We start from the raw sequence: 27,922 nt of genomic DNA, 5'->3' as shown, positions 1-27,922 counted from the left end.
CATTATACACTGAAGTATCTGTCATTGTTCTTCCACTGTCATCCCTGCTAAGGTATTGCACCATTGAACTTTGGCCAACTCCTACCTCATAGCTCCATTATTCCCTTTATTCAACAGAAATATTGTCACTTCCGATTGTACCCTCTCCCTCTCAAATTGCAGATTGAAGCTTATTGTATTATGGTCACTACTTCCCAATGGTTCCTTCACTTCGAGGTCCCTGATCAATTCTGGTTCATTGCACAATACCAGATCCAGAATTGCCTTCTCCCTGGTCGGCTCCAGCACCAGCTGTTCTAAGAATCCATCTCGGAGGCACTCCACAAAGTCTTTTTTTTGAGGTCCAATGCAATCCTGATTCTCCCAGTCTACCTGCATGTTGTAATCCCCAATAATAATTGTAGTAATATCTTTGCAACAGGCCAATTTCAGCTCCTGATTTCACTTACATCCGACATCCAGACTATTGTTTGGGGGCCTGTAGATAACTCCCAAGAGGGTCTTTTTACGCTTAGAATTTCTCAGCTCTATCCACGCTGACTCTACATCCCCTGACTCTAGGTTTCCCCCCGCGCAAGGGACTGAATATCACCTCTTACCAACAGGGCCACCCCACCCCACTGCCCGTCAGTCTGTTCTTACGATAGCACGTGTAGCCTTGAATATTCATTTCGTAAGCACTGTCCACTTGAAGCCACGTCTCATTTACCACCAGAATATGGTATCTGCCAATTTTCAAAAGAGCCTCAAGCTCATCCATCTTATTTATCATGCTTCGTGCATTCATATTTAAAGTATTTTTTAATTTGTCACTGCCCTCACTCTTCTCATCAACTCCTATTTCACGCAACCTGACAGTATGATCCCTTTTTGCGTTTTCTGCATCATTGATACAGTTGTCTTTCTTGACTTCCATTGTTCTAACTTTCCCTTCAATTTCCTTCTTAAATATCCAGTTTGTCCCCTCCACCCTCCCCACCCCCTACTTAGTTTAAACGCAGCTGTGTGGCAGTAGCAAACCTGCCTGTCAAAATGCTGGTCTCCAACCTATTAAGGTGCAAACCGTCTCTCTTGTATAATTTATGCTTACCACAAAACATACCCCAGTGATCCAAGAATTTAAATCCTTGCGTCTTGTACCAGTTCCCCAGCCACATGTTCAAGTCCATTATCTCACAGTTTCTGGCCTTTCCAGCCCGAGGAAATGGAAACAAACCGGAGATAACCACCTTGGACGTCCTGCTTTTCAGCCTTCTTCCTAGTTCTCCGAAGTCCCGCTGTAGTATGTTCCTCCTCTTCTTCCCAACATCATTTGTGCCGGCATGTACCGTCACGTTTGGCTCTTCACTTTCGTCCTTGAGGATTTCCTGCACTCTGTCTGTGATGTCTTTAACCCTGGCACCAGGAAGGCAACACACCATCCTTAAGTCCCACCTGCTGCCACAAAACCCCGTCAGTTCCTCTCACTGTGGAGTCCCCTATTACCACGGCTCTGTGCGATGTCCGACTCTATCGCTCTGTCTCCACGCCAACTTTTGATTGACAGACCTGGCTGCCTGGCCGACTGGCAGTGTCATCTGTCTCTACTGTTTCCAAAAGATTCAACTTGTTCCTGACAGGTACTTCCCCTGGAGTCTCTTGCACCTGTCTCCTCTCTGCCTTCCACAAGGTCTGCTCTCTTCTGCTCTCTTCTGGTATGGTCGGTGTAATAGCCTCACTGAAGGTCTTGCCCAGAAAGATATCGTTCTCTCGGATGAGCCTAAGGTCCTCGAGTTCTTTCGTCAGCGCTGCAACATGCTCGGTCAGTAGCTGAACGTGCACACACTTTCCACACTTAAACGAGCCAGACAGACCAGAGTCGTTGACCTCCCACATCAAGCAAGTAGCGCACTGAACCAGCTGGGCAGTCATGTCTTCACCCCTCTTCAACTGTGGTGCAATCATTTCACTCAAACTCCTTGTCAAAGACTTCTGAGCAAAAGCCTCACTCTTCACTCCACAGGAACTACCTTGGACCCTGTAGTGTGAGTGATGCCAGCCTTATGTAGTTTCAGAGCCATTGAATTCTCTGGATTCCCAATCATCTTCACCACATTGCATGTTTTCTCTTTTGGTCTGAGGCCTTATCACTCACACTGCCTTGTCCTCCCATGAGTATGTTTCATCTTCTTGGGGTTGCATTTCTGGTATTATCTTCCGACGTATCCCCAGAAACTCCTGCCCTTGCTGCTCCATGGTCTTTCCTGCTCAGCTCCCCTTCCAATTAACTCTGGACAGCTCCTCCCGCATGTCTTTGTAGTTACATTGCTTAATTATAACCGCATTACATCTTGAAGAGAACATTAGATATAAACTGAAAGGAGGAGTTTTGAGAGATGGGCCACGAAGAATAATTGATGAATTTCTTACCTAGATGCAAAGGGAGAATGAGAGAGAGGATGGAGATATTGAGATGTGGAAAATGAGAAAACTACATTATCGAAAGAAGTAGATGTATATCCTTCAATGTTTGGCAATTCCTATGTGCTGTGGTCCTTTGTACAGTGCACATACAATATGTTCAAATGCTGGGTCTGATGCCAGAACTTTTCTTTCCAATAATATGATAGACACTAACTTTGGAAATAACCCAGCAGGCCAATATATTGAATTTCCGGAAGAAAGGGGATTAACTAAAATAAGTTGGGACACGAGAAGTAAGAATTTATAACACACATCCTGATAAGAATGAGACGAGAGTTGGGAATATCAGAAAAGGGGGAAAGTTGAGAGAAAGGGAAGGTATCACATCAGATGAGGATCAAATAATGTTTTAATGCTTTATAAATTTTATACATCATGTGCATCATTTTTCGTTAACTGTGTCTCCGTTGTTCATTCAGAATGTGTTGTACGGCGGCACGGTGGCACAGTGGTTAGTTAGCACTGCTGCCACACAGCGCCAGAGACCCGGGTTCAATTCCCGCCTCAGGCGACTGACTGTGTGGAGTTTGCACGTTCTCCCCGTGTCTGCGTGGGTTTCCTCTGGGTGCTCCGGTTTCCTCCCACAGTCCAAAGATGTGCGGGTCAGGTGAATTGGCCATGCTAAATTGCCCGTAGTGTTAGATTAAAGGGGTAAATATAGGGGTATGGGTGGGTTGCGCTTCGGCGGGGCGGTGTGGACTTGTTGGGCCGAAGGGCCTGTTTCCACACTGTAAATAATCTAATCTAATCAAATATGAAAAATTTTATATATCTGAACACACACTGATTAAACAGTGTATATAAAATCATTTTTCCTCCATTTCAAACCGTCCTGTTGTCGTGCTAGCAGGACATATGAACACCAACTGGCCATCAAAAGACATGACCCACTATCATAAAGAAGGACACCACACACTTCCTAGGACAAAGCCACGCAAAGCCCGAAACTTCTGAGAGGCATGACATTCTAGCCAGAAGTACATCAATAAACATATCAATTTATATCCTAACTACCTTCCCTTGAAAAAAACTGGAAATAACATCATGCGCCTTAAGAAACCAAGACCTATAAATAGAAAGACAGGACATACCAACAATGCGTCACCAGAGAATCTCCCTGATGATGTTACCTAGTCATGGTGATGAAACATCTGAAAACAAACCTTCAAGCTCAGCGAGCTCACTTACATACTTATAAATGGTTATTTTTCTCTTAATAGTGGAATTTGGGACTTCTCTGTCATTCATCTTTTAACAGATTACGAGGCGAGGTGAGCTTTTCTGGGTGTGTGGTTTTAATTAACAGAGGGGTTAGACATCGACATCATAACGGTATGAGGGCTTGTCGTGTGGGATTTGAACAGATTTGGGGTACTAAATGTCCCAGCAGATTCCAGCACTTGGCAGTTAGTGACCTAGATCTTCAAATAAAACAGGTGACAAAATTAATTTAATTTTGTTTCCTTGTGGTTGGTTAAATCAAAAGAAATGGCTTTTAACATTATTAAAGAGGTTCTGAGATTTGAAGATGATTCACAAGTTTGCCGACAATGTTTAGAAAGACATAGGAAGGGCATACTTTTAGAATTAACATGTAGATTAGAATTGGGTTTCACCAGGGACAAAAGGAAAGCTGTCACCAGAATGGAGTTGGTCAAGCACTTTGGTGTATCAGAGAAGCAGGAAACTGCAGTCGAGTTGGAAAAAAACTTAAATTGCAAGTGGGGCAATTGGAGTTAGAAGATAAAGAGAGAGACTGAAAGAGGTAGGTAAGTAACAGGTAGTAATAAAACCAGAATCTTTCTTGCCAATTCCTGTATTCATAGAACCTTTCACGCGGCTTATGATCAATTGTGGAGCTCCCCTTTCTAAAGTAAAAGTGGAAACCAATATTTGCTGATCATAATGGATGTGTCTACCAGATTTCCATGGATAATTCCATTATGGGGTGTTAAGGCAAAAAGGGAGGTAGAGGAGTTGTTGGTAACTTTACTCACTGTGAGCTACGCAGTGTGATTCAGGCAGACCAAGAGTCTCATTTTATCGCTCAGCTGTTTAAGGACGTCATGGATAGCTTCGGCACGCAGCAGTTTAAATCAAGTGCATCGCATCCCGAATCCCAGGGGGCCTTGGAAAGTTGGCATCAGAAGCTGAAGACAATATTAACAGCGTGCTGTCAGAATTACCCAAATGACTGGAATAAAGGCGTATCATTATATTGTTTGCCATTGGAGATGCCCCAAATAAATCTGCTCACTTTACATCCTTTGAGTTAATATTCATATATGAAGTGAGAGGTCCTTTGAAATTAATTAAATTTAAATTGACAGGACCGAAGTCGGAGATCTCACACTTGGATGATGTATCTGAGGTAAGGGAGAAATTAGATGGAGTAGGTGAGTTAGCTAAACAACACCTGAAGAGGGCACAGCATGGAATGAAGCAGGTGGCAGATAAAAACGCTGAAACTTTGACGATTTCCCGTGGGATGACATATTAGTATTGCCAGCAGTGGTAGGAAATCTCTTCAAAGCCAGGTTTAGTGGCCCCTTTCCAATTAAAACAAATGTTGAGTCAGTTAAACTATCTGGTAAAGGTACCGGATATGACAAAAAATGCCAGAGAATGTCATGTGAATGAATAATGCTCCAGATACATTGAAGACTCCGGAACAGAGTTGTGGCCAGCTGAATAAATTGTGCAGTTTATCTGTATGATGTAGTGATCTTTAGCAAGTGATTGAAAGTTCACATGTTACAGTTGGCAGAGCATGTTGAATGATTGCAAGAAGCAAACTTGGTAATAAACTTAAAGAAAACAGAATTCGCGAAGGCAGAGGTGATGTTCTTGGGACATTACATTGGACATGGAAGGTTGACCCCACGGAACACAAAGACGAATGGCTTTGAGGAATTTCCACGACCATCCTCGAAGAAAGAGGTGCTTCGATTTTTGGAACTGAGTGGATTCTATCGGAGGTTTGTTGCAAACTTCAGCAGCGTATTGGCACCCCTGATGGATTTATTAAAGAAGAACACAGAATTGTGGTGGACAGAACAATGCCAGGAGGCATTAGAGAATTTTAAAGCCGGATTAATCATCGCACTAGTTTTAGCAGCACCAAATATTTTGAAAAATTTGAAAATTGTATTTGATGCTAGGGGTATAGGTGTTGGAGAAGTATTGATACAGCAAGATGATGTTGGAATTGAATGGCCAATTAGCTACTTGTCGGAAAAAACAATATCCACCAGAAAAAAAATACAAAATCTCCCTTATTGTAAAAGAATGATTAAGTTTCGCACGGGACTGACAATATTTTGATGTTTGGATTAGTGGTGCTGGAAGAGCTCAGCAATTCAGGCAGTCCGAGGATTTTGCCTGTCCTTGGATGCTGCCTGAATTGCTGTGCTCTTCCAGCACCACGAATCCAGATTCTGGTTTCCAGCATCTGCAGTCATTGTTTTTACCTCAATATTTTGATGTTTATATGACAAACAAATTGTCAGAGATGGTTGTGGACAACGACAACCCTCTCGCTTTTTTTTAATATTTAAAGAACAGAATATGAGACTATTTCATTGGAGTCTTATGTTACCGACTTTAACCTTACAAAACGTACATGCAGTGGGTCCTAAAATGCAATAGCAGATGTGTTATTCTAGATTTAAAGGAAAAAGTTTCGATAACATTTGACCTATTGCAGTGTTATATATGTGTGCACAATTAATATGTATGGTATAGCTGAGATTAATACTTTTGGAATTCATAATAATGGGATTAAGAATTAGAGGAAAAGAAATGAAACCATTTTTTCATTCTGCTGGTTCATGGGTTTTTTTTCTGAAGTGGGGAGGTGTTATGAAGCCGAAAGCATGTCCGGTAACTTTCAGACAGAACGGGTTTTGCTGAATAGAAAGTACAGCCACAGATGCCAGCTAAAGTTCACTCTGTTCCACATGTCACCATTAGCTGGGAAATGGATACCTGAGTTTTGGTTTCTGTTTTGACAACAATTCAAATAAAACCAAAGAGTTCAAATAACGCTCAGGATACCAGAAGCCAACGGAATTTGAATATTATTGTTTGGGCACCTGGAAAGCAATCAAATTATGAGAATTATTGTATCATGGGGAGTATATAAACCCAGCATTTTGAACACTAGAGGGAGAGCCACTGCCATCCAACAGCAGTGTAATTGCTGTAGAGCAGGATTGCTAACTGGTCATCTCAGACACTTTCTATCAAATATACATGTCCATTTAAAAGCTATTTGCAATATATAAAAAAAGATTACCCAAGGAGATCAGCAGCTGGAAGAGTGAACACAGCGGGGAAGATGGATTCTGTGTGGTCTTGAGATTGTAATGTTTAATATGTGGGTTGTTGGAACAGCATATTTTTACAGAGTTGGAGTCAGATATTAAGTAGCTTAGAAAAGAGGGGCGTGTATTTGAGAATAGTTGTTGTTTAGTATTCACTATTAATGATAAGAAACTAACTTGTTATTTTTTGTTTAAATAGTGGAATGTAGGAGATCGGTGTTGCTCATATTTTAAAAGATTACGAGCTTTTCTGGGTGTTTGGCTTTAATTAACAGAGGGTTTCAACTCTACTTTGTAAATGTCCACCCACGCTCACCCCATTTCCCTGCAGTTGGCCCATATCCTTCCAGTGCTTTCCTATCCACATATTTATCCAAATGCTTTTGAAATATTGTTAATGTACCCCCTCAGCCCCAGCTGCTGGCAGCTCAACCACGTACCATCTCTGGGTAAAGAAGTGACCCCCCAGGTTCCCTTTTATTCCTTCCACTTTAACCTTAAACTGATCCCATCCAGTCCTCGACTCTCTACACCTTGGAAGAAGACTGAGAGCATTGACCCTATTCATATCCCTCGTGATCTTATATAGCTCTATTAGGACACCCTCATTCTCTTACACGCTAAGGAAAATGTCCTAGCTTGTCCAACATCTCCCTATAACTCAGACCATCGGGTCCTGGCAACGTCTTTGTGAATTTCTTCTGCAATCTTTCTAGTTTAATAACATCCGCCTGATAACAAAGGTGACAAAACTGAACACAATACTTCAAGTGCGGCCTTACCAAAGTCCTGTGTAACTGCAACATAAATTCCCAACTTCTATACTCAATATCCTGCCTGATGAAGGCCAATGTGCCAAAAGCCTTCTTCACTGCCCTCTCTACATGCGACTCGACTCTGGGAGAACAGTGCACCTGAACACCAAGGTCTCTCTTCCCACTACACCCCTTAAGGCCCTCTCATTCACCGTGAAACTCCTACCTTGATTTGATTTTCCATAATGCAAGACCTCACACTTCTATATTCAATTCCATTTGCACTTTCTCGGCCCACTTCCCCACCTGATTACGGTCCTGCTGCAATTTCTGATAAACTTCCTCACTGAACATGCTCCCACTCACTTTAATGTCATCTGCAAACTTACTAATCATATCTTGTACATTCTCAACCAAGTCATAGATAACAAACAGCAATGGACCCAGCCTCCAGTCTGACAAGCATCCTTCCACTAAACCCTCTGCTTCCTACCAACAAGCCAACTGTGTACCCAATTGGTCAGTCCTCCCAGCATTCCATGTGATGTAACCTTCCTGAACAGCCTACCATGTGGAAACTTATCAAAGGTCTTACTGAAATCCATAGAGGCTATGGCTGCTGCTCTGCCTTCGTCAACTTTCTTGGTCACTTCATCAAAGAACTCTAACAAATTTGGGACGCATGATCTCCCACTCACAAGTCTATGCTGACTGCTCCGAATCAAACCCTGTGTAAGTAATGGGTGCAGTCAATGGTATGCTGTCCTTCATTGTAAGATGATTCGAGTACATAAGTAAAGCCATCTTCCTGTTGTTGTAAAGCCTTGCTGAGAGTTCATTTGGGGCACTCTGTACAGATTTGATCTCCTTTGTAAGGAATTATCTCCTTACCACAGATACGGGTGATAGTAACATGAGGATAGAGTGAAGAAGCTGAGTGTTTAATCAGTAGAGCTGTGAGAGACGAAGAAATGGTGATGCTGAAACGCGAGGAGTGGCAGCGATCACTTATTTCCAAAAGAGACATTGATAGGGTGAGAAATTCCATACTTTACCTAGGATTGATTGGTTTGATTTATTGTCACGTGTACCTCAGTACAGGGAAACACTTTATTTATGAGCAGTGGAGGCAGGTCATAGTAAGGATGAACTGGCAGATCATAGGGTGGAAATAGGCTTGGACAGAATAAGGCGTTCAGGTTACACTGAACAGGACGTGCACTAGACAAGATCCACATGAGTAATACCATCATTATTTGAACTTAGAGAGTCCATTAATCAGTCTAACATGACTTTCCTAATAGTTTATATGTCTTAATTAACTCTCCCCACGTTATTGTGCAGTCGGTGTGTGAACCCGTACTGAACGCCATGTTGCTCACAATCCCTAACAGCAGCCACAATACATTCCATCTGAAACAGGTAGCCATTCCCACCAGCATCTGCCCTACATAGAAACACCAGGCTGTCTTCTCGGAGATGAAAGATGCCTTCTTGAGACTTCACACAAGACATATGGCTTCCCTCCTCACCACTAGAAAACCACGTTAAGTGTGTATCATGAGCGACGGCGCCACGAGGAACAACGTGGAGCAATCTGTCTGTGCAGCCTCTGCTCCACTTGGTCATCATACTAGAGCATCATTAGGAGATAGTGAGGACTGTGGGTGCTGGAGATCAGAGTAGACAGTGGTTTGCTGGAAAAGCACAGCAGGAGAGTCGACGTTTTGGGCATAAGCCATTCATCAGGATCAGCATCAATTATCTCATTCTGTCCCCGTGTAAGTGCATTGAGGTGGGAATGGCCTCCTGCTGTTCCTGTGTAAGTGACTCAAGGGATTGAATGGCTTCTTCATTGTCTGTTTGGACAGGGCCAAGAGGCTGATTGGGTTATCCCTGGTTCCTGTTTGACAGCTCGATGTGCTGACAAGTGTGATGATGTTGCAGCTTTAAGAGGTTATTTTGTCCTGGTTTCTTTTAAGAGAGAGATTGAATGATCGTTACCAAGCTGGCTAGTTAAGACCACTTGAGTAAACAGCTAGGGAAGCCTTGTGTTTATTTTAATAAAGACTGAATGGGTGTGGCCAGCTCTCACAGATTAGGATCTCTGGGTTTTGCTTTCTCAGTAATAACAGAAACTATTGGGGTCTCCACAGAGTTGGAAGCTTCAGTGGATGTCTCCTGGTTGCTACTCTCTCTGAATTTTCTCTTGCTGCTGTTTTTAATTCCTGGATTGGAGATATATTTGTGACATTCTGTGTCTGAATATTCCTTTTTGCCAAGGGCAGTGGTTATGCGATTTTCCTGTATTGGAACAGTTCATTAGTAATAGCTCCACGATCTATTATTCTGTTAACTTGGCCAATAGAATTAAGTTATTCTAAATTTCCCTTTCCTTGGTTTCATTTTATCTTCCGTGTTTAAATAAATGGTGTTTTGCTTCACAACGAGTAGTTTGACCAGTCACATTGCATCTGGAACAGACAGTTTACATTTCATTTAAAATATGAAAATATTAGAGTCTAGGTTACCGCCCTCAAATATTTTTGAGGGGCTCTGGCGTGGTCCATCACACTAGACTCCTTCTCTTCCTGAGTTATATGCTGGAGGCACTGAATGGGCTGTCCCTGTTCTTCCCCAATACTGTCAATGGTCTGAATAACTTCCTCATATTCCTGTGAAACCAGAGTGAGCTGCTGAATGAACTCTTGTTTTACTGTGGCAATGTGCAGTGTCAGGCAGTGCTGTTACATGAATGTTACAGACACTTTACCGGAACAAACCTCTGAACATTGTGGAATCTTCAGTGACCATCCCCACATTCTGATCTTATGGTGGGGAGGGTAGTGGCGGGGAGACATTGATGAAGAAGCTGAAGATGTTTGTGAAGAGGAAGCTACCCTGAGGATCTCCCACAGAGCTGACCACATGACTAAGATGATGAACATCTTCCTTTGTGCCATGTTTGATCCCAAACACTGGAGAGTTTACTCTGATTCCCATTAAGTCCAGTTTTGTTAAGTTACTTGATGCTTCAGAAGTTAACCACTGCCTTGATATCAGGGCCAGTCATTTTTATCTGAACCCTTGTGTCAGCCTCTTTTGTTCATATCAAGAAGCCATGATATAGGAGCAGCGAGTGCTTTCTTCAAACAGGTGGTATTGCATGTCAGGATTTCTGTTCTCAACACTGTTCGGGGAGCTAGATGACTGAAAGTATTTCAAGACAAGGTCGATGGATATTGACCTGTCAGAGAATTGAGGGTTATGAAGAATTGGGAATGAAAGAGGATTTGAGACCAAGAGCATATCAGCCATGATCTTAGGGAAGGACAAGGCAGGCTTGGGGAGTGAACGACCTGCCCCTGTTTCTAATGTACTCACATTCTGTTATTGGAAAGTTAGTGGGTGTTATTTTCATGAATGTGCAATTACTGAATATTGCAGCCAGGGAGACCAGAGGATTTTGTGAGTCATCTGTGGGTGAGGTAAGTTGTCTATATTCTCAGTGAATTTGGGTCTACAATATGACCAACAAATGAAGCACGAGTTGCAGAGAGGGGAAATTTTGTAAAGCGAGATGAGGGGCCTCTTTCATACCCAGCCTGGGTTTTCCAATTACATTTCCCAAATCACCTCAAAGCGTGTGGGACTGTCTTGAAGGGCTGAATGGTCTCCTCTGTTTCTGTGCATCAGGTTATAGATGTAAGTAGCCTCCAACCGCTCCTGTCTAGCAGGTTTGAGGGGCTGAATGGAACACAGAAACATGGGACTGAGGAGCAGGAGTGGGTCATTAGATACTTTGAGCCTTCTCCACCAGGCACTAAGACTGTGGCTGATCAGGTTGTGGTCTCAGCTCCACTTTCCTGACTGTATCCCATTATCCGTGACTCGCTTCCCTGTCAAATATTTAACTAACGCAGTTTTCAGTCCATGTGAACATCGAGGCACAATAAAAACTTCCAGTGAAGAGATTTCCCACTTGAAAGGTCCTTTAAGAATTTTTCGTCATTCTTCTTATAGAATCCTGCAGAGAGTCCTGCAGAACGGAAACAGACCCGTTAGTCCATCTGTTCACTCCGGTCAGATATCAAATCTGATTTAGTCCCATTTGCCAGCATTTGGCCAATATTCCTCCTGTGGTTGTTCCCAACTTGACCACTTCGTCTGACAGCAATTTCTGTACACACAACACTCTCTGTGTGAAACATTTATCTTCAGGTCCTTTCTAAATCATTCGCCCTCTCGCCTTCAACCTATGCTCTCTTGTTCTGGACTCCCCTATACTGGGATCAGAACGTGGCTATTCAGAATATCCATGCCCCTGATGATTTTATATACCTTTATAATGTCACCCCTCAGCCTCTTACACTCCAGGTGGAATCACCTCAACCTAATCAACCTCTCCCCGAAGCTCAAACCTCCAGTCCTGGGTCATCTGTATAAATCTTTTCTGCAGACAATCGAGTTGTACACAGTATTCTTAAAGTGGCCTCACCAACATCCTGGGAGAGTTGGATTTGGCTGAATTCCCTTTGCTTTAGGCAGTGAGGAGATTCCAGTGAATTCTGGTTAGAGATCACCCAAAGGGTAGCACGGTGGTTAGCACTGCTGCCTCACAGCACCAGGGAATTGGGTTTGATTCCAGCCTTGGGTGACTCTCTATGTGGAGTTTGCACATTCGCCCCTGGTCTGTGCGAGCTTCTAATGGGTGATCCAGTTTCCTATCACAGCTCAAACTGTGTAGGTTCGGTGGATTGGTCATGCTAAATTATCTGTAGCGTTCAGGGATATCTAGATTACGTACATTCGTCAGAGGTAAACATAGGGAAATGGATTGGGAAGGTGGATATTGACTTGTTGGCCCGGAAGGCCTGTTTCCACACTGCAGGGATTCCATTAAAATAAGAATGGTAACGATGACTTTAGAGGTTTTTTATTTAGCTCGCACACATTGCTGTGATGAGGAACAATAAAGGAGTGAGAGTGCAAGAGGCCGTTCCTTCTCAGGCAGATTACATTGTCTCCCTCTCTGAGCCGAATCACACAGTAATGCCATCCTCTCCCAAACTAGACCATGTCAGGTCTCCTTGTACATTGTACAAACTATGTCCACATCACATTCCCTGCTCCATGTAGGTGCACCATTGCTGCTGTCATACATACACAGAGCCATACCCTTAGCAGAAAATGGTCTCGGTCATTTTGAAATATGTTTACATGTCCCTGCGTCATTAAAAAATAAAATGTTTAATTTATTCAGAATACCTGTGTTAAAATGAACGCTTTTTTAAACAAATACAGAAATTGCTGGAAAAGCTCCTTTTACATGCTGTAGTTGCACCAGCCTCCACCACTTCCTCTGGCAGCTCATTCCATACGCACACCACCCTTTGTGTGAAAAGGTGTCCTTTAGGCCTCATCAAAACCTTTCCCCTCTCACTTTCAAACAATGCCCTCTCGTATTGGACGCCCCTAACCTGGGGAAAAACCCTGACTACTCACCCTATCCATGGCCATTTTGATTTTGTAAACCTTTACTGCTGCGAAATGTGACTCCAATCAACACGAATGGCTGGACTTTCAGTCATCCTGGGCATAAATTCTGAAATGCAATACTGACACCTCTTCCTTCTCCATCAAGTCACAATTCTAAATCCATTTTAATCAGTTTTTTCAGGTGTATTATGAGACACTTCTGTGGGATTTACACCTAGACCTTTGTGCCCGGAGGGAGGGACACTAGACTCACTCAGCAATACCCATAAAGCTGTAACATTATTCTCCTGTGTGGTTGTTCATCAGCCCGTTCTGACATGCTGTAACATACCTCTGCAACAGGCAGGACTTGAATCCAGACCTTCTAGTCCAGAGCTTGGAGCACTACCACACAAGTTCAGGAATTGGAATCAAATCCAGAGATCTAGCTCAGAGGCAAGGACACTACCCAGCACACTACCATACCCAGATTTTGAGTCATATTTTAGAGCCCACTTTCTGCTCGGTGTGGATTTATTATAGGAGAAAGTGAGGTCTGCAGATGCTGGAGATCAGAGATGGAAATGTGTTGCTGGAAAAGCGCAGCAGGTCAGGCAGCATCTAGGGAACAGGAGAATCGACGTTTCGGGCATTCCTGAAGAAGGGCTAATGCCCGAAACGTCGATTCTCCTGTTCCCTAGATGCTGCCTGACCTGCTGCGCTTTTCCAGCAACACATTTCCATCGTGGATTTATTATAATCAGGTTACCATTACTGAATTACAAACAACACTTTGTATTATTAATCAAATGCACGATATTTGTCTCAACTGTAGGATGTTGAGTCCACGTGCTGTGCCATCGAAATTAACTATGACCATCTTTAATCGCTATTATCTGTAGTCTGCAATATTAGGGAAAGAAATCTTGCAGACACACTCTGCACAATGAAGGGTCTCAAATAGATATTTATTACTGAACACCAGAGACGAAGGAAGAGCTTAATTTCTGGTCCCAAAACACCGATCACTCTTAACCAACTCTAACGTGCGACTGCCCGCTTCCTAAAACAATGAAATGATACCAGGCCGGTTATTACTGTCCAGCCTCTCCTCCTCACTGACTGCGTCTTCAATCTGTCCCTCCTCCTCCTATCCACACAAGGCAACCCAAGCTCGAGGTCTTTGTGAAAATCAAGGCCGGAGTGTGCAAGCCTCCTGGAGAGGGGAATGGGCATTTTAAAACTGAAGGGGATGGGTGAGGTGGCAATAATATCACACACTGGACTGAGGGGTGGCAGATGGAGTTTAGTTTGGATTAATGAGAGGTATTGGATTTGGTAAATCAAACAAGAGCAGAATCTATACAATTAAAAGTAGGGCCTTTGGCAGTGTTGTAGGACAGAGACCGAGGCCGTCAGGTATAATTCTTTAAAATTTGCATCTCATACAGATATTGTGGTTAAGAAGGTGTTTAACACACTTGTCTTCATAGGTCAGACCTTTGACTATCGGAATTGGGATGTCAGGTTGTGGTTGTTCAGTTCATTGCTGAGGCCCCTTCTGGAATACTGTGTCCAGTCTGGTCATCCTGCCCGCTCATTCCATAGGCACACCATCCTCTGGGTGAAAAAGCTGCCCCTTAGGTCACTTTTAAATGTTTCCCCTCTCACCTTAAACCCATGTCCTCTAGTTTTGGTCTCCCCTACCCTTCGAAAACACCTTGACTATTCACTTTGATATTATTGAACTTGATATAATTAAGCTGGAGAGGGTTGAGAACAGATTAACCTGGATGTTGCTAGGAATGGAGGGAGTGAGCTATAAGGAGAGGCTTGGTATGCTGGGACATTTTTCACTGGAGAGGATGAGATGAAGGGGTAACTTTACAGAGATTTATAAAATAATGAAGGGCACAGATAAGCTGAAGGGCTGATGTATTTTCCCTAGAGTTGGGGATTCAAAACTGAGGGATATTTTAAGGTGCGAGGAAAAAGATTTGCATAAGTCATGAGAGGTAATTATTTGAGATAGAATCTGGCTTGTGTGTGGAATGAACTTCCAGAGGAAGTGGTGAAAGCAGGGACAGTTACAACGTTTAAAAGACATTTAGATCAATCCATGGATAAGACATCAGTTTGGATGGTGCTGTGAGCAGCTGCCCTCGCCCTTCCCCTCTCTGAATGAATCCCTGTTGGTTTTCACCCTCTGCCAATGTCTGTGCAATGGCGTGGGGAGGCCAGCAGAGGGTGGCATTGCATCACTTTAAGCACCACAGAGACTGCCAGACCTGCCCCACACAGAGACACACAGATACACACACAGCAATTGTTAGGCCACGGCGTGAAGCTCATCTGGTAACTTAAATGAAACATAAAGAAATGTTCAATTCGCCTCGTAAACTGTTAAAATATGAGTGACAGATCTACCAAATCCCACTGTTTAAATAAAAACATCAATTTATTTTTTAACTCTGAAAGTGAACATTTTACATCAACTATTCACAACTCTGGGACTCCCTTTCTCTTAACTGCTTATTTCCCGACTCCAGCTCTCCAGTAATATACTGTTTCTGGGTCTGCCATCCTCTCATATCACAGGTGCTTGCAAGCTCTCAGTTCAGAACTGCATTCACCCTCTCTTAAAGGTACAGTACACACTTTCAACTTCATCACATTGAACCCTGGTGAATATAGATAAGTGGGACCTATCCGGATTTCTCTTGCTCTGTGGTTTGTCAATATTTCATTTGCTCCGTCTGGTGTGTGTCAGGACTTCTGTTGCTCCATTGACAGCATGTCATTATTCGACTTTGTCCATCGGAATATATCAGTATTTCACTTGCTCACACTCATGTGTGTGGGGCTGGATTTCAGTTGTTTCATGGGGACTGTGACGCTATAACAATCTCAATGTTTGTAGATGGCACCGAACCTGGAAGAACTCTGAAGTCTATGGAGGACAGTGTGGAACTCTAACAGGACAGTCACACGTTGGTGTAGTGTTCAGGTTTATGGCAGATGGGGATTAATGCAGAGCAGTTTGTGGTAATACACTTTGGTAGGAAATACAATGAAAGACATTTTCAAACAGGCTGTGCCATTATAAAGGGGGTGTGGGAACAGAGAGTCCTGGGTGTATATGAGCACAGATTGTTGAAGATGTCAGGAGAAGTGGGGAGAGCAGTAACTATCACAGATTAGTTTCAGTATCTGAGCTGTTTACAGCTGACTCCCTCCTACACCTCCTGGGAGGTGGTGGTGACGATGTGTTGTGAGCCCACCCTCCTGCCCACTGAGACCGTGGGGATTCAATTTGTACCAGCTCAACACAAAAGGAAGATGGCATCAGGGCCACGGCTTCTAAGTTGTGCCGGGGGGAAACGGAGGTGCCAGTGAGTTTAAAGTGAGAATTGCCCTTCACTGAACATTGCTCCTTACTCGGTCGGTGGGACCTGGATGTTTCAGAATCTCCACACGAGGTGTCCCTCTCCTCTCCAGCTTATACCATGGTCCTCCCCACATGGCAGGGGAAGGGGGTGAGGGAACGGATATCGGGCATTCCACCACCCGGATAGGCCCTTCCTCTCCTATTCCAGGTAGTTTCTCCTGGAAAGGGAGAAAGGGAGGGAGAGAGGGAGGGTGGGAGTGGGTGGCCCTGCTGTTAGTGCTGGTGTAGGTGGGGGCCATGGTCATGGTGAGGTGTCTGGAGGGAGTCAGTCCACAGTGTTGTATCCATGCAGTGTTACTAATGTGGTGGTGGCGGGGTGGGGGTAAAGTGGAGGGAGAGAGAGAGAGAGAAAGAGAGAGAGAGAGAGAGAAAGAGACAGACAGAGACAGAGAGAGAGAGAGAAGGTGCAGCATGCGGCAGTGAGAGTGATGGACCATGAGCCTTGTTTGGGGGTAGGTGCTATAACAGATATACAGTGAGTGTGAGGGAGCAGAGAGAATACGGTGACCCTTATCCTGACAGAGCGGGGAAGGTTATTGATGCTTGTCCTGTATTGCTGGATATTTCTTCATACTGCAGATACTGCACTGAGCTGGGTGGTGAGCTCAGACCATGCTCGGTGGGTTGGTGCTGTGGCCCACTCTGGGAAGATAATGGTCCCCCTCTGTACTAGCCCATCCACCTGGCCCTCCGTGCTCCTGTCGACAAACCGTGCTGTAATTACCCCTTATCTGCCATGCTCGGGGTAAACTGTGCAGGGCAGCTCCAAACGGAGAAAGCTCAACCGTGTGCTCAGTGGCCTTTTAAAGATGGCGCCAGTGTCATGGATCATGGAATATCCAGGGACCCGGGCGATGGTAAGTACCTCCAGCCATATTGGGTGGGAGAATCGGGCTGGTATTGAATGAGAGGGACACCATGGGGTGGGTGGTTAATGAAGTGAGTTCGATAAGATAGCACCAGGAAACTAGTTCGGCCCAGTGTAGATGATCCCTCTGTCACAGTCAATGGAAATGGCACTGAGACAAATTATAGTTAGATTTAGCCCAATGAGTCAAAGACTCTGTTGACCCTACACCCAGATACAAAGCTGCAGAACAAGTACACATCCAAAACTCTGCATCATCTGAACTCCCACCAATATCATGTTCACCTACAATTCCTGGAAACACTTATGTTACAGGATGCTGTTAAAATGTTTTCATTTCTGCATTCTAAAACCTAGGAACACATCCTTTCATACCACTGTCTCTCAGTGTCCCCCTCTCTGTCTATTTCCCATATCCCTCCCATTTGTTATTGTTTAAACTGATTCCCCCTCCATCTCTGTATCTCTGTGGCAGTGATGTTCACACTCACAGCACCCCCTTGTCAGGGCACAATGGAGAAATGGAGTTGTAAATGGACGTGAGCTGCACATCCTGTCACTTCCAGCCCGGGCTGCAAGTTTCCCCACGCTGGGCAGTGATCTATCACAGTTTTACAGATCAATGCACTGTGGTGATGTACACAGTCCTACATGCTGGGAGGGTAACTGCTCCTAGTTTACAGATCAATGCACTGGGGTGATGTACACAGTCCTACATGCTGGGAGGGTAACTGCTCCTAGTTTACAGATCAATGCACTGGGGTGGTATACAAAGTCTTACATTCTGGGAGGGTAACTGCTCCTGGTTTACAGATCAATGCACTGGGGTGGTGTACACAGTCCTCCATGCTGGGAGGGTAACTGCTCCTAGTTCACAGATAGTGCATTGTGGTGGGGTACACAGTCCTACATGTTGGGAGGATAACTGCTCCTGGTTTACAGATTAATTCACGGGTGACCACTGCACAGATCACTGTGCTGGTCAGTCATTCTGGTTGAGGTTTATAGATAATGCCCTGCTGTGGTCTGCACTTCTCCCGCTGCTGGACAGATATCTACTACGGGGTTATAGATCAATGCACTGCTGTGGTTTGCACAGCTCCGCGTGTTGGACAGATATCTAATCTGGGCTTATAGATCAATGCACTGCTGTGGTCTGCACTTCTCACCGCGCTGGACAGATAAGTGGTCTGGGATTACAGGTCAATGCCCTGATCTGAGCAGTGCTCCACTCTGGACAGATTGCTGAGTTGTACTGAGCAGGACACTGGCCTGGTCTGCACAGTGTTCCACGGTGAACAGATATCTCCTCTGGCTTTATGGGGTCTGGGCTGGTTCTGTGAGGTGGATTGAGAATGTGGTATATCTAACCATTTCAGCTGATCTGGCAATGCCTTTAGTTCCCATCCCTGTTACTGGACCCTCCGTCTCTCACCCCATTAATGTTACAGTGTGCCCAGGCACAGGACATCATGTTGGTGTGGTGGGTAGGGGGAAAGGTCATGGACAGGTCAAGGGGTTACCCGGAACGTTCTGTCCCCGACATTCTATAACTGACATTCCCCGGAACGTTCTGTCCCCGACATTCTATAACTGACATTCCCCGGAACGTTCTGTCCCTGACATTGTTTGTGAACGGCCGGACGTCAGTGAATTGAACAAACGATAAGATCCCGAGGGAAGAGATCCCGTTCCAGGGAGAAGGAGACATTGTTCCAAAGGCCCCTCAGGCAGTTAAAGGGGTGAATGCGTTTTCCCTGCGTTTACATTTCTCCACGTCACAGGATCGACCACAATGGAGACCAAAATACAGGAATTCCCAAATTCCGTTTGTCTTCAGGAAACTGGGAGAGAATCCTTCAGGACAGCAACGTTTCCACCCTCCGTATTAGGAACTGGGAAGGAGTGACCTGTGTCTGGTCTCGAGTGATCGAGTGTGTGGGAATGTTCAAGAAACCATCTGTCCTTATGGATGTGTCTCTGTGTATTTGGGGAGGGAGGGTTTCTTGTGGTTTATGTCACATTTTTGTCAGTAATTCCGACCTTCCCATTTGTTATTCCAGCTCCAATTATTTTAATAAGTCCCTGAATACAGGGACACATTTGAAAATCTCACTGGGTCCCCGATCAAACGGGTCCCTTTGCCTCCAGGCTGAAGGATAATGGGTTTGTTTTCCTTCCTCACAGTTAACGTAGTGACCATCTACGTCCTGCTTTATAAAGATTGTGGATTGTCTCCATGTGTCAGACGTTACCTGGGGGCCATGGCAGCGGCGGATCTCCTGGTCATTATCCTCGACCTGATACTGAGACACATTCCCATTGTTTTTGATGAACAGTTTTATTTCCTGTACTCCGTCTCCGTGTGTAATATCCATGCTGTCCTGGTTTATGCAGCCACTGACTGCTCTGTCTGGTTCACCGTCACTTTCACCTTTGATCGGTTTGTGGCCATTTGTTGCCAGAAGCTGAAAAGTAAATATTGCAGTGAGAAGACGGCGGCTGTGGTTCTGGGAGCAGTGACTGTGCTGAGCTGTTTAAAGAACATTTCCTGGTATTTTATGCTCGGGACTCGGTATTGGCTGGTGAACTCCCCCTGGTTTTGTGATGTAACAGACGCTGTTCTATTCTCCAGTGTCTGGGTCACAATCGAGTTCCTCCACCACATTCTAACCCCGGGTGTCCCATTTCTCCTGATTCTGCTGCTCAATGTTCTCACCGTCAGACACATTGTAGTGACCAGCAGAGCCAGCAGGAGACTCCGCGCTCACACCAATGGGGACGCTCAGTCTGACACTGAAATGAGAAACCGGAAAAAATCCATCATTTTACTGTTTGTGATCTCGGCCAATTTCATCCTGTTATGGTCAACGTTAATGCTGTATACTATATGGGCCCGGATGTGGTTGATTGGGTATAAGTCTGTGTACCTCGATTCTTTTGTGCGGGAATTGGGCTTCATGCTGCAGCTCCTCAGTTGCTGCACAAACACCGCGATTTATGCCGTGACCCAGACTAAGTTCAGGCAGCAGCTGAAGAATGTGCTGAAATATCCCTTCACCCAGATCCATCCATCCATCAAATTCCCGCATTAGTCAATCCATCCGGGATTTGCTCATTTCGGTTCAGGGTTTCAGCGATGGAGCATCCTGTCGCTATGGTAACAGACTGAGGGTAGCGCTGGCTTGTCCATCCTTATCCCACAGGGGGGTTACAGGGAAACATTTCAATGTTTCTCACAACTCAGGGGCCAGTGAGAAAAGGCACCATCCCACTGACTGTATCCATCACTTCCGTTTGTAAACAATAAAAATATTCATTAAAGCGTGCCGAGCAGCAGAGTGACCGATGTTGTTGTGTGTCTTTGTGTTGGAGAGAGACAGACTCAGCCCCAAGTCCTGGTCCTCATGGAAGGGGAGGGCACCGGGCACTGAGCTCAGGAGCTGGGTTTAACTCCCTCTGACACCCCCCAACTCCAACCTGGCCTCCCCATTTCCTCTCCCCGACTGTTCCTCCTCAATTCTCTCCCTCTCTCTCTCTTTCTGCACACTCAGTCTCTCTCACCTCCTCTCCCTTTCACTCTCTCTGGTCCCCTCTCAGACACCCCTCCCCACCAACCCCGGTTTCTCCACGTGCCTCCACTATTCTTTCTGCCGCACTCTCCCCCTCTCTCTCTCACACCCCCAACATGAGTTTCTCCACCTGCCTCCATTCTTTTCTCTCCCCCTCACCCTCACTCTCTCTCTCTCCTGCCGTCTCTCTCTCCCTCCCGCAATGTCGTCTCAACCCCATTTTCCCCACCTCCCACATCTCTCAATCATCTCACCCCCACCCCCACACACAGCCTCACCACCAACCCCCCATCTCTGGGTCAGAGGGAGAGGGAAGGACTAGGGAGACAGAGTGTGTCAGAGAGAGAGGAAAGGCAGGATAGGAGGGAGAGAGATTGAGTCAGAGAGAAACGGAGGGGGGTGGGGAGAGAGAGAGACACCGAGGGAGGGGGATCGAGAGTGAGAGAAGATGGAGCGAGAGCGAAGGAGCAGGGAGAGACAGAGGGAGAGAGAGAGGGAAGAGAGAGATAAGGTGAGGGAGGGAGAGAGAGAAATAGGGGAGGACATAATGAGAGAGGGGACAGAGAGAGGGGGACAGAGAGGGGGGGACAGAGAGAGGGGGACAGAGAGAGGGGGGACAGGGAAAGGGGGGAGATAGAGAGGGCGACAGAGAGAGGGGCACAGAGAGTGGGGGAGATAGAGGGTGTCAGAGAGAGGGGGACAGAGAGAGGGACACCGAGAGTGGGGGAGATAGAGGGGGGTCAGGGAGAGAGGGGGACAGAGATATGGCGACAGAGAGAGGGTGACAGAGAGAGAGGGGGACAGAGACAGAGAAGGGCAGAGAGAGAGGGTGGCAGAGTGTGGGGAAGATAGAGAGGGACAGAGAGGGAGGGGGACAGTGAGATGGGGGAAAGAGAGAGGCGGGTGGGAGGGTGAAGGGGCAGAGAGAGGGTGACAGAGAGAGGGGCACAGAGAGAGGGGGATATAGAGGGAGACAGAGAGAGGGGGGCAGAGAGAGGGGTACAGAGTGGGGGGAGAGAGGGGGGTCAGAGAGAGAGGGACAGAGAGTGGGGGATGGAGAGAGTGGGGGACAGAGAGGAGGGGACAGAGAGAGAGGGGGCAGAGAGAGAGGGAGCAGGGAGAGGGCGACACAGGGGGGCAGAGAGCGAGGGAGAGATCGACGGGACAGAGAGAGGGGGACAGAGAGTGGGGGAGAGAGAGAGAGGGGACAGAGAGAGGTGGACAGAGAGAGGGGGATTGACAGAGATGAGGACAGAGAGAAGGGGAGACAGAGAGATGGTGACAGAGAGATGGGGACAGAGAGAGGGGTACAGAGTGGGAGAGAGAGAGGGGGTCAGAGAGAGGGGGACAGAGAGAGTGGGGGACAGAGAGAGGGGGCAGAGAGAGGGCGGGGGGGAGAGAGAGGGGGGACAGAGAGAGAGGGACAGAGAGAGAGGGGGAGATAGAGGGGACAGAGAGAGGGGGACAGAGAGTGGGGGACAGAGAAGGTACAGAGTGGGGGGGGAGAGAGAGGGTCAGAGAGAGGGGGACAGAGAGTGTGGGGATGGAAAGAGTGGGGAACAGAGAGATAGGGGACAGAGAGAGAGGGGGACAGAGAGTGTGGGGATGGAAAGAGTGGGGAACAGAGAGATAGGGGACAGAGAGAGAGGGGGACAGAGAGAAGGGGGCAGAGAGAGGGTAACAGTGAGGGGGTCAGAGAGCGGGAGAGAGATAGGGGACAGAGAGAGGAGGACAGAGAGAGGGGGAGATAGAGGTAACAGAGAGAGGGGGACAGAGAGTGGGGGAAAGAGGGGGTACAGAGTGGGGGGAGAGAGGGGGACAGAGAGTGGGGGGATGGAGAGAGTGGGGGACAGAGAGAGAGAGGGGACAGAGAGAGAGGCGAACAGAGAGGGGGGGCCGAGAGAGGGGTACAGAGAGAGAGGCGGAGAGAAAGAGGGGGACAGAGAGAGAGAGGCGGGTGGGAGAGAGAGGGGGTCAGAGAGAGGCGGATGGCAGAGAGAGGCGGACAGAGAGAGAGGGAACAGAGAGAGGGGTACAGAGAGAGAGTGGGGCAAAGAGGGGGGATAGAGAGAGGCGGGTAGGAGACAGAGGGGGACAGAGAGATGGCGACAGAGAGAGGGAGCAGAGAGCGGGGCAGAGGGAGAGGCAGGTGGGAGAGAGACGGGGTCAGAAAGAGGTGGACAGAAAGAGGGCGACAGAGAGAGGGGGCAGAGAGCGGGGGAGAGAGAGAGAGGCGGTTGGGAGAGAGAGGGGGTCAGAGAGAGGGCGACAGACAGAGGGGGACAGAGAGTGGAGTAGATAGAGGGAGGCAGAGAGAGGGGGACAGAGAGTGAGGGGGCAGAGAGAGAGGGGGCAGAAAGAGGGTGACAGAGAGAGGGGGACAGAGTGGGGGAGACAGAGAGCGAGGGAGACAGAGAGAGGGGAGACAGAGAGAGAGGGAGACAGAGAGAGAGGGGACAGAGAGAGAGGGGACAGAGAGAGAGAGAGGTGTAGAGAGAGAGAGGGACAGAGAGAGAGAGAGGGGGACAGAGAGAGTGGGACAGAGAGAGGGGGGTCAGAGAGAGGGCGACAGAGAGGGGTGGAACAGAGAGAGCGGGACAAAGAGAGAGGGGGACAGAGAGAGAGGGTACAGAGAGAGAGAGGGGGACAGAAAGAGAGGTGGTCAGAGACAGAGGGGGTCAGAGAGAGGGGCAGAGAGAGGGGGACAGAGAGAGCGGGGGACAGAGAGAGAGGGGCAGAGAGAGAGAGAGGGGGGTAGAGAGGGACAGAGAGAGTGGGGGACAGAGAGAGAGGGGGACAGAGAGAGAGGGGCGCAGAGGGGGGGACAGAGAGAGAGGGGGACAGAGAGAGAGGGGGCAGAAAGAGGCAACAGAGAGAGGGGGACAGAGAGAGAGGCGGACAGAGAGAGGGGGACAGAGAGAAGGGGGGATAGAGAGACGGTGACAGAGAGGGGGGCAGAGAGAGGGAGACAGAGAGAGAGGGACAGAGAGAGGGGGGACAGAGAGAGGGGTCAGGGGGCAGAGAGAGTGGGGGCAGAGAGAGGGCAACAGAGAGGGGGTCAGAGAGCGGGGGAGAGAGAGAGGGGACAGAGAGAGGGACAGAGAGAGAGAGGGGGGCAGAGAGAGGGGGGGACAGAGAGAGAGAGGGGGACAGAGAGAGTGGTCGGGTGGCAGAGAGAGAGGGGGCAGAGACAGGGCAACAGAGAGGGGGTCAGAGAGCGGGGGAGAGAGAGAGGGGACAGAGAGAGGGGACAGAGAGAGGGGGACAGAGAGAGGGACGACAGCGAGAGAGGGGGACAGTGAGATGGTACAGGGAGAGGCGGGTGTGAGAGAGGGGGTCAGAGAGAGGGCGACAGAGAGAGGGCGACAGCGAGAGAGGGCAACAGAGAGAGGGGGTACAGGGAGCGGGGGAGATAGAGGGGGTCAGAGAGAGAGGGGGTACAGAGAGAGAGTGGGGGACAGAGAGAGTGGGACAGAGAGAGGGGCGACAGCGAGAGAGGGGGACAGTGAGGTGGTACAGGGAGAGGCGGGTGTGAGAGAGGGGGTCAGAGAGAGGGCGACAGAGAGAGAGGGCATCAGAGAGAGGGGGTACAGGGAGCGGGGGAGATAGAGGGGGTCAGAGAGAGAGGGGGTACAGAGAGAGAGTGGGGGACAGAGAGAGTGGGACAGAGAGAGGGGCGACAGCGAGAGAGGGGGACAGTGAGGTGGTACAGGGAGAGGCGGGTGTGAGAGAGGGGGTCAGAGAGAGGGCGACAGAGAGATGGCGACAGCGAGAGAGGCCAACAGAGAGAGGGGGGACAGGGACCGGGGAGATAGAGGGGGTCAGAGAGAGAGGGGGTCAGAGAGAGAGTGGGGGACAGAGAGAGTGGGGGTCAGAGAGAGGGCGACAGAGAGCAGGGGACAGAGAGTGGGGGAGATAGAGGGGGTCAGAGAGAGAGGGGGGAAAGAGAGAGAGGGACCGAGAGAGGGGGACAGAGAGAGGGGGCACATAAAGAGGGGGGGACAGAGAGAGGGGGGGACAGAGAGAGGGGGAACAGAGAAAGGGGGAACAAAGAGAAGGGGGATAGAAAGACGGTGACAGAGAGGGGGGGCAGAGAGAGGGAGACAGAGAGAGGGGTACAGAGTGGGGGAGAGAGAACGGGTCAGAGAGAGGGGGACAGAGAGTGGGGGGGCAGAGAGAGTGCGGGCAGAGAGAGAGGGGGCAGAGAGAAAGGGTGACAGAGAGGGGGTCAGAGAGTGGGAGAGAGAGAGAGGGTGTAGTGAGAGGGGGATAGAGAGACGGCGACAGAGAGAGGGGGACAGAGAGTGGGGGAGATAGAGGGGGTCAGAGAGAGAGTGGGTCAGTGAGAGAGAGGGGGACAGAGAGAGAAGGGGGCAGAAAGAGGAGACAGAGAGAGTGGGACAGAGAGAGAGGAGGACAGAGAGAGAAGGGGTCAGAGAGAGGGGGGGACAGAGAGGGGGGGACAGAGAGAGGGGGGGCAAAGAGAGGGGGAACAGAGAAAGGTGGGACAGAAAGAAGGGGGGATAGAGAGACGGTGACAGAGAGAGAGGGCAGAGGGAGGGAGAGAGAGGGGTACAGTGTGGGGGAGAGACGGGGGGTCAGAGAGAGGGGGACAGAGAGTGGGCGGATGGAGAGAGTGGGGGAGAGAGAGAGAGGGGGACAGAGAGAGAGGGGGACAGAGATGGAGGCAGAGAGAGAGAGGGCAGAGAGAGGGGGCAGAGAGAGAGGGGGCAGAGAGAGAAAGGGGGCAGATAGAGGGGGACAGAGAGCGCGTGCGACAGAGAGGGGGTCAGAGAGCAGGGAGAGAGAGAGTACACAGAGAGAGGGGGACAGAGAGAGGGGGCAGAGAGGGGTGTCAGAGAGAGGGGGGACAGAGAGAGGGGGAACAGAGAGAGGGGGAACAGAGAGAGGGGTGGCAGATAGAGGGGGGACAGAGAGAGGGGTAACAGAGAGAGGGGGGACAGAGAGAGAGGGTACAGAGAGAGGGGGGACAGAGGGAGGGTACAGAAAGAGAGGGTACCGAGTGAGAGGGGCAGAGAGAGAGGGGGTCAGAGACAGAGGGGGTCAGAGAGAGAGAGGCAGAGAGAGAGGGGGACAGAGAGAGAGGGGGACAGAGAGAGAGGGGCAGAGAGAGAGAGTGGGCAGAGGGGGGACAGAGAGAGTGGGGGACAGAGAGACGGGGACAGAGAGAGGGGGAACAGAGAAAGGGGGAACAGAGAGAAGGGGGAATAGAGAGACGGTGACAGAGAGGGGGGCAGAGAGAGGGAGACAGAGAGAGGGGGACAGAGAGAGAGAGGGGAACAGAGAGAGGGGTCGGGGGCAGAGAGAGTGGGGGCAGAGAGAGGGCAACAGAGAGGGGGTCAGAGAGCGGGGGAGAGAGAGAGGGGACAGAGAGAGGGGGACAGAGAGAGAGGGGAGAGAGAGAGGGGGACAGAGAGAGAGGGGGACAGAGAGAGGGGGGGACAGAGAGACGGCGACAGAGAGAGGGACAACAGCGAGAGAGGGGGACAGTGAGGTGGTACAGGGAGAGGCGGGTGTGAGAGAGGGGGTCAGAGAGAGGGCGACAGAGAGAGGGCGACAGCGAGAGAGGGTGACAAAGAGGGGGGCAGAGAGAGGGAGACAGAGAGAGGGGTACAGAGTGGGGGAGAGAGAGGGGGTCAGAGAGAGGGGGACAGAGAGTGGGGGGGGCAGAAAGGGGGCAGAGAAAGTGGGGGCAGGGAGAGAGGGGGCAGAGAGAAAGGGTGACAGAGAGGGGGTCAGAGAGCGGGAGAGAGAGAGGGGGGCAGAGAGAGGGGGATAAAGAGTGGGGGGTGCAGAGAGAGGGGACAGAGTGAGGGGGACAGGAGTGAGGGGGACTGAGAGAGGGGGACAGAGAGAGGAGAACAGAGAGAGGGAAACAGAGAGAGGGGGACAGAGAGAGGGGTCGGGGGGCAGAGAGAGGGCAACAGAGAGGGGGTCAGAGAGCGGGAGAGAAAGGGGTTCAGAGAGCGTGGGAGAGAGAGGGGACAGATAGAGGGGGACAGAGAGAGAGGGGACAGAGAGAGAGGGGGACAGAGAGACAGCGACAGAGAGAGGGGGACAGAGAGTGGGGGAGATAGAGGGGGTCAGAGAGAGAGGGGGTCAGTGAGAGAGAGGGGGACAGAGAGAGAAGGGGGCAGAAAGAGGAGACAGAGAGAGGGGGACAGAGAGAGAGGAGGACAGAGAGAGAATGGGTCAGAGAGGGGGCGACAGAGAGGGGGGGACAGAGAGAGGGGGGAAAAGAGAGGAGGAACAGAGAAAGGCGGGACAGAGAAAAGGGGGGATAGAGAGACGGTGAGAGAGAGAGGGGGCAGAGGGAGAGAGAGAGAGAGGGGTACAGTGTGGGGGAGAGAGGGGGGTCAGAGAGAGGGGGACAGAGTGTGGGCGGATGGAGGGAGTGGGGGTAGAGAGAGGGGGACAGAGAGAGAGGGGGACAGAGAGGGGGGCAGAGAGAGAGGGGCAGAGAGAGTGCGACAGAGAGGGGGTCAGAGAGCGGGGGAGAGAGGGGGACAGAGAGATGGGGACAGAGAGAGGGCGACAGAGAGAGGGGGGCAGAGAGATGTGAGGCAGAGAGAAAGGGGGCAGAGAGAGAGGGGCAGAGAGAAAGAGAGGGCAGAGAGAGGGGGACAGTGAGACGGCAACAGAGAGAGGGGTACAGAGCGAGGAGGACAGAGAGAGGGGGACAGAGAGCAGGAGAGAGAGGGGACAGTGAGAAGGGGATAGAGAGAGGGGGACAGAGAGAGAAAGGGGGACAGAGAGAGGGGGGAACAGAGTGGGGGACAGAGAGATAGGGGGCAGAAAGAGGGCAACAGAGAGGGGGTTCAGAGAGCGGTGCAGAGAGAGAGGGGCAGAGAGAGGGGGACAGAGAGAGGGTGGCAGAGAGAGAGGGGGCAGAGAGAGGGGGTGACAGAGAGGTGGTCAGAGAGCGGGAGAGAGAGGGGATAGTGAGAGGGGGACAGAGAGAGGGGGCAGTGAGAGAGGGGGCAGAGAGAGAG

At 48.9% G+C, this 27,922-nt stretch overlaps 1 protein-coding gene across 2 annotated transcripts in view; it reads left to right on the top strand.

Annotated features, from left to right (window-relative positions):
- LOC148135179 (putative G protein-coupled receptor 139) overlaps nucleotides 1–20,521 on the top strand; it is a 93,758-nt gene extending 73,237 nt beyond the window's left edge. For both annotated transcript variants that reach the window (XM_087985243.1, XM_087985242.1), the window contains exon 2: nucleotides 19,525–20,521. In XM_087985243.1, the coding sequence (XP_087841369.1) occupies nucleotides 19,525–20,432 (908 nt within the window). In that variant the 3' untranslated portion in view covers nucleotides 20,433–20,521. The remainder of the gene's footprint in view (nucleotides 1–19,524) is intronic.
- The last annotated feature ends 7,401 nt before the right edge of the window (nucleotides 20,522–27,922 follow it).

The sequence above is a fragment of the Chiloscyllium plagiosum genome, unplaced genomic scaffold, assembly GCF_037043375.1.
Source record: "Chiloscyllium plagiosum isolate Xiang-an unplaced genomic scaffold, Cpla_swu_hap1 HiC_scaffold_51, whole genome shotgun sequence".
Classification (NCBI taxonomy): Eukaryota; Metazoa; Chordata; class Chondrichthyes; order Orectolobiformes; family Hemiscylliidae; genus Chiloscyllium; species Chiloscyllium plagiosum.
The sequence above is the reverse complement of the archived record's forward strand: the minus strand, read 5'-3'. Positions and strand labels throughout refer to the sequence as shown.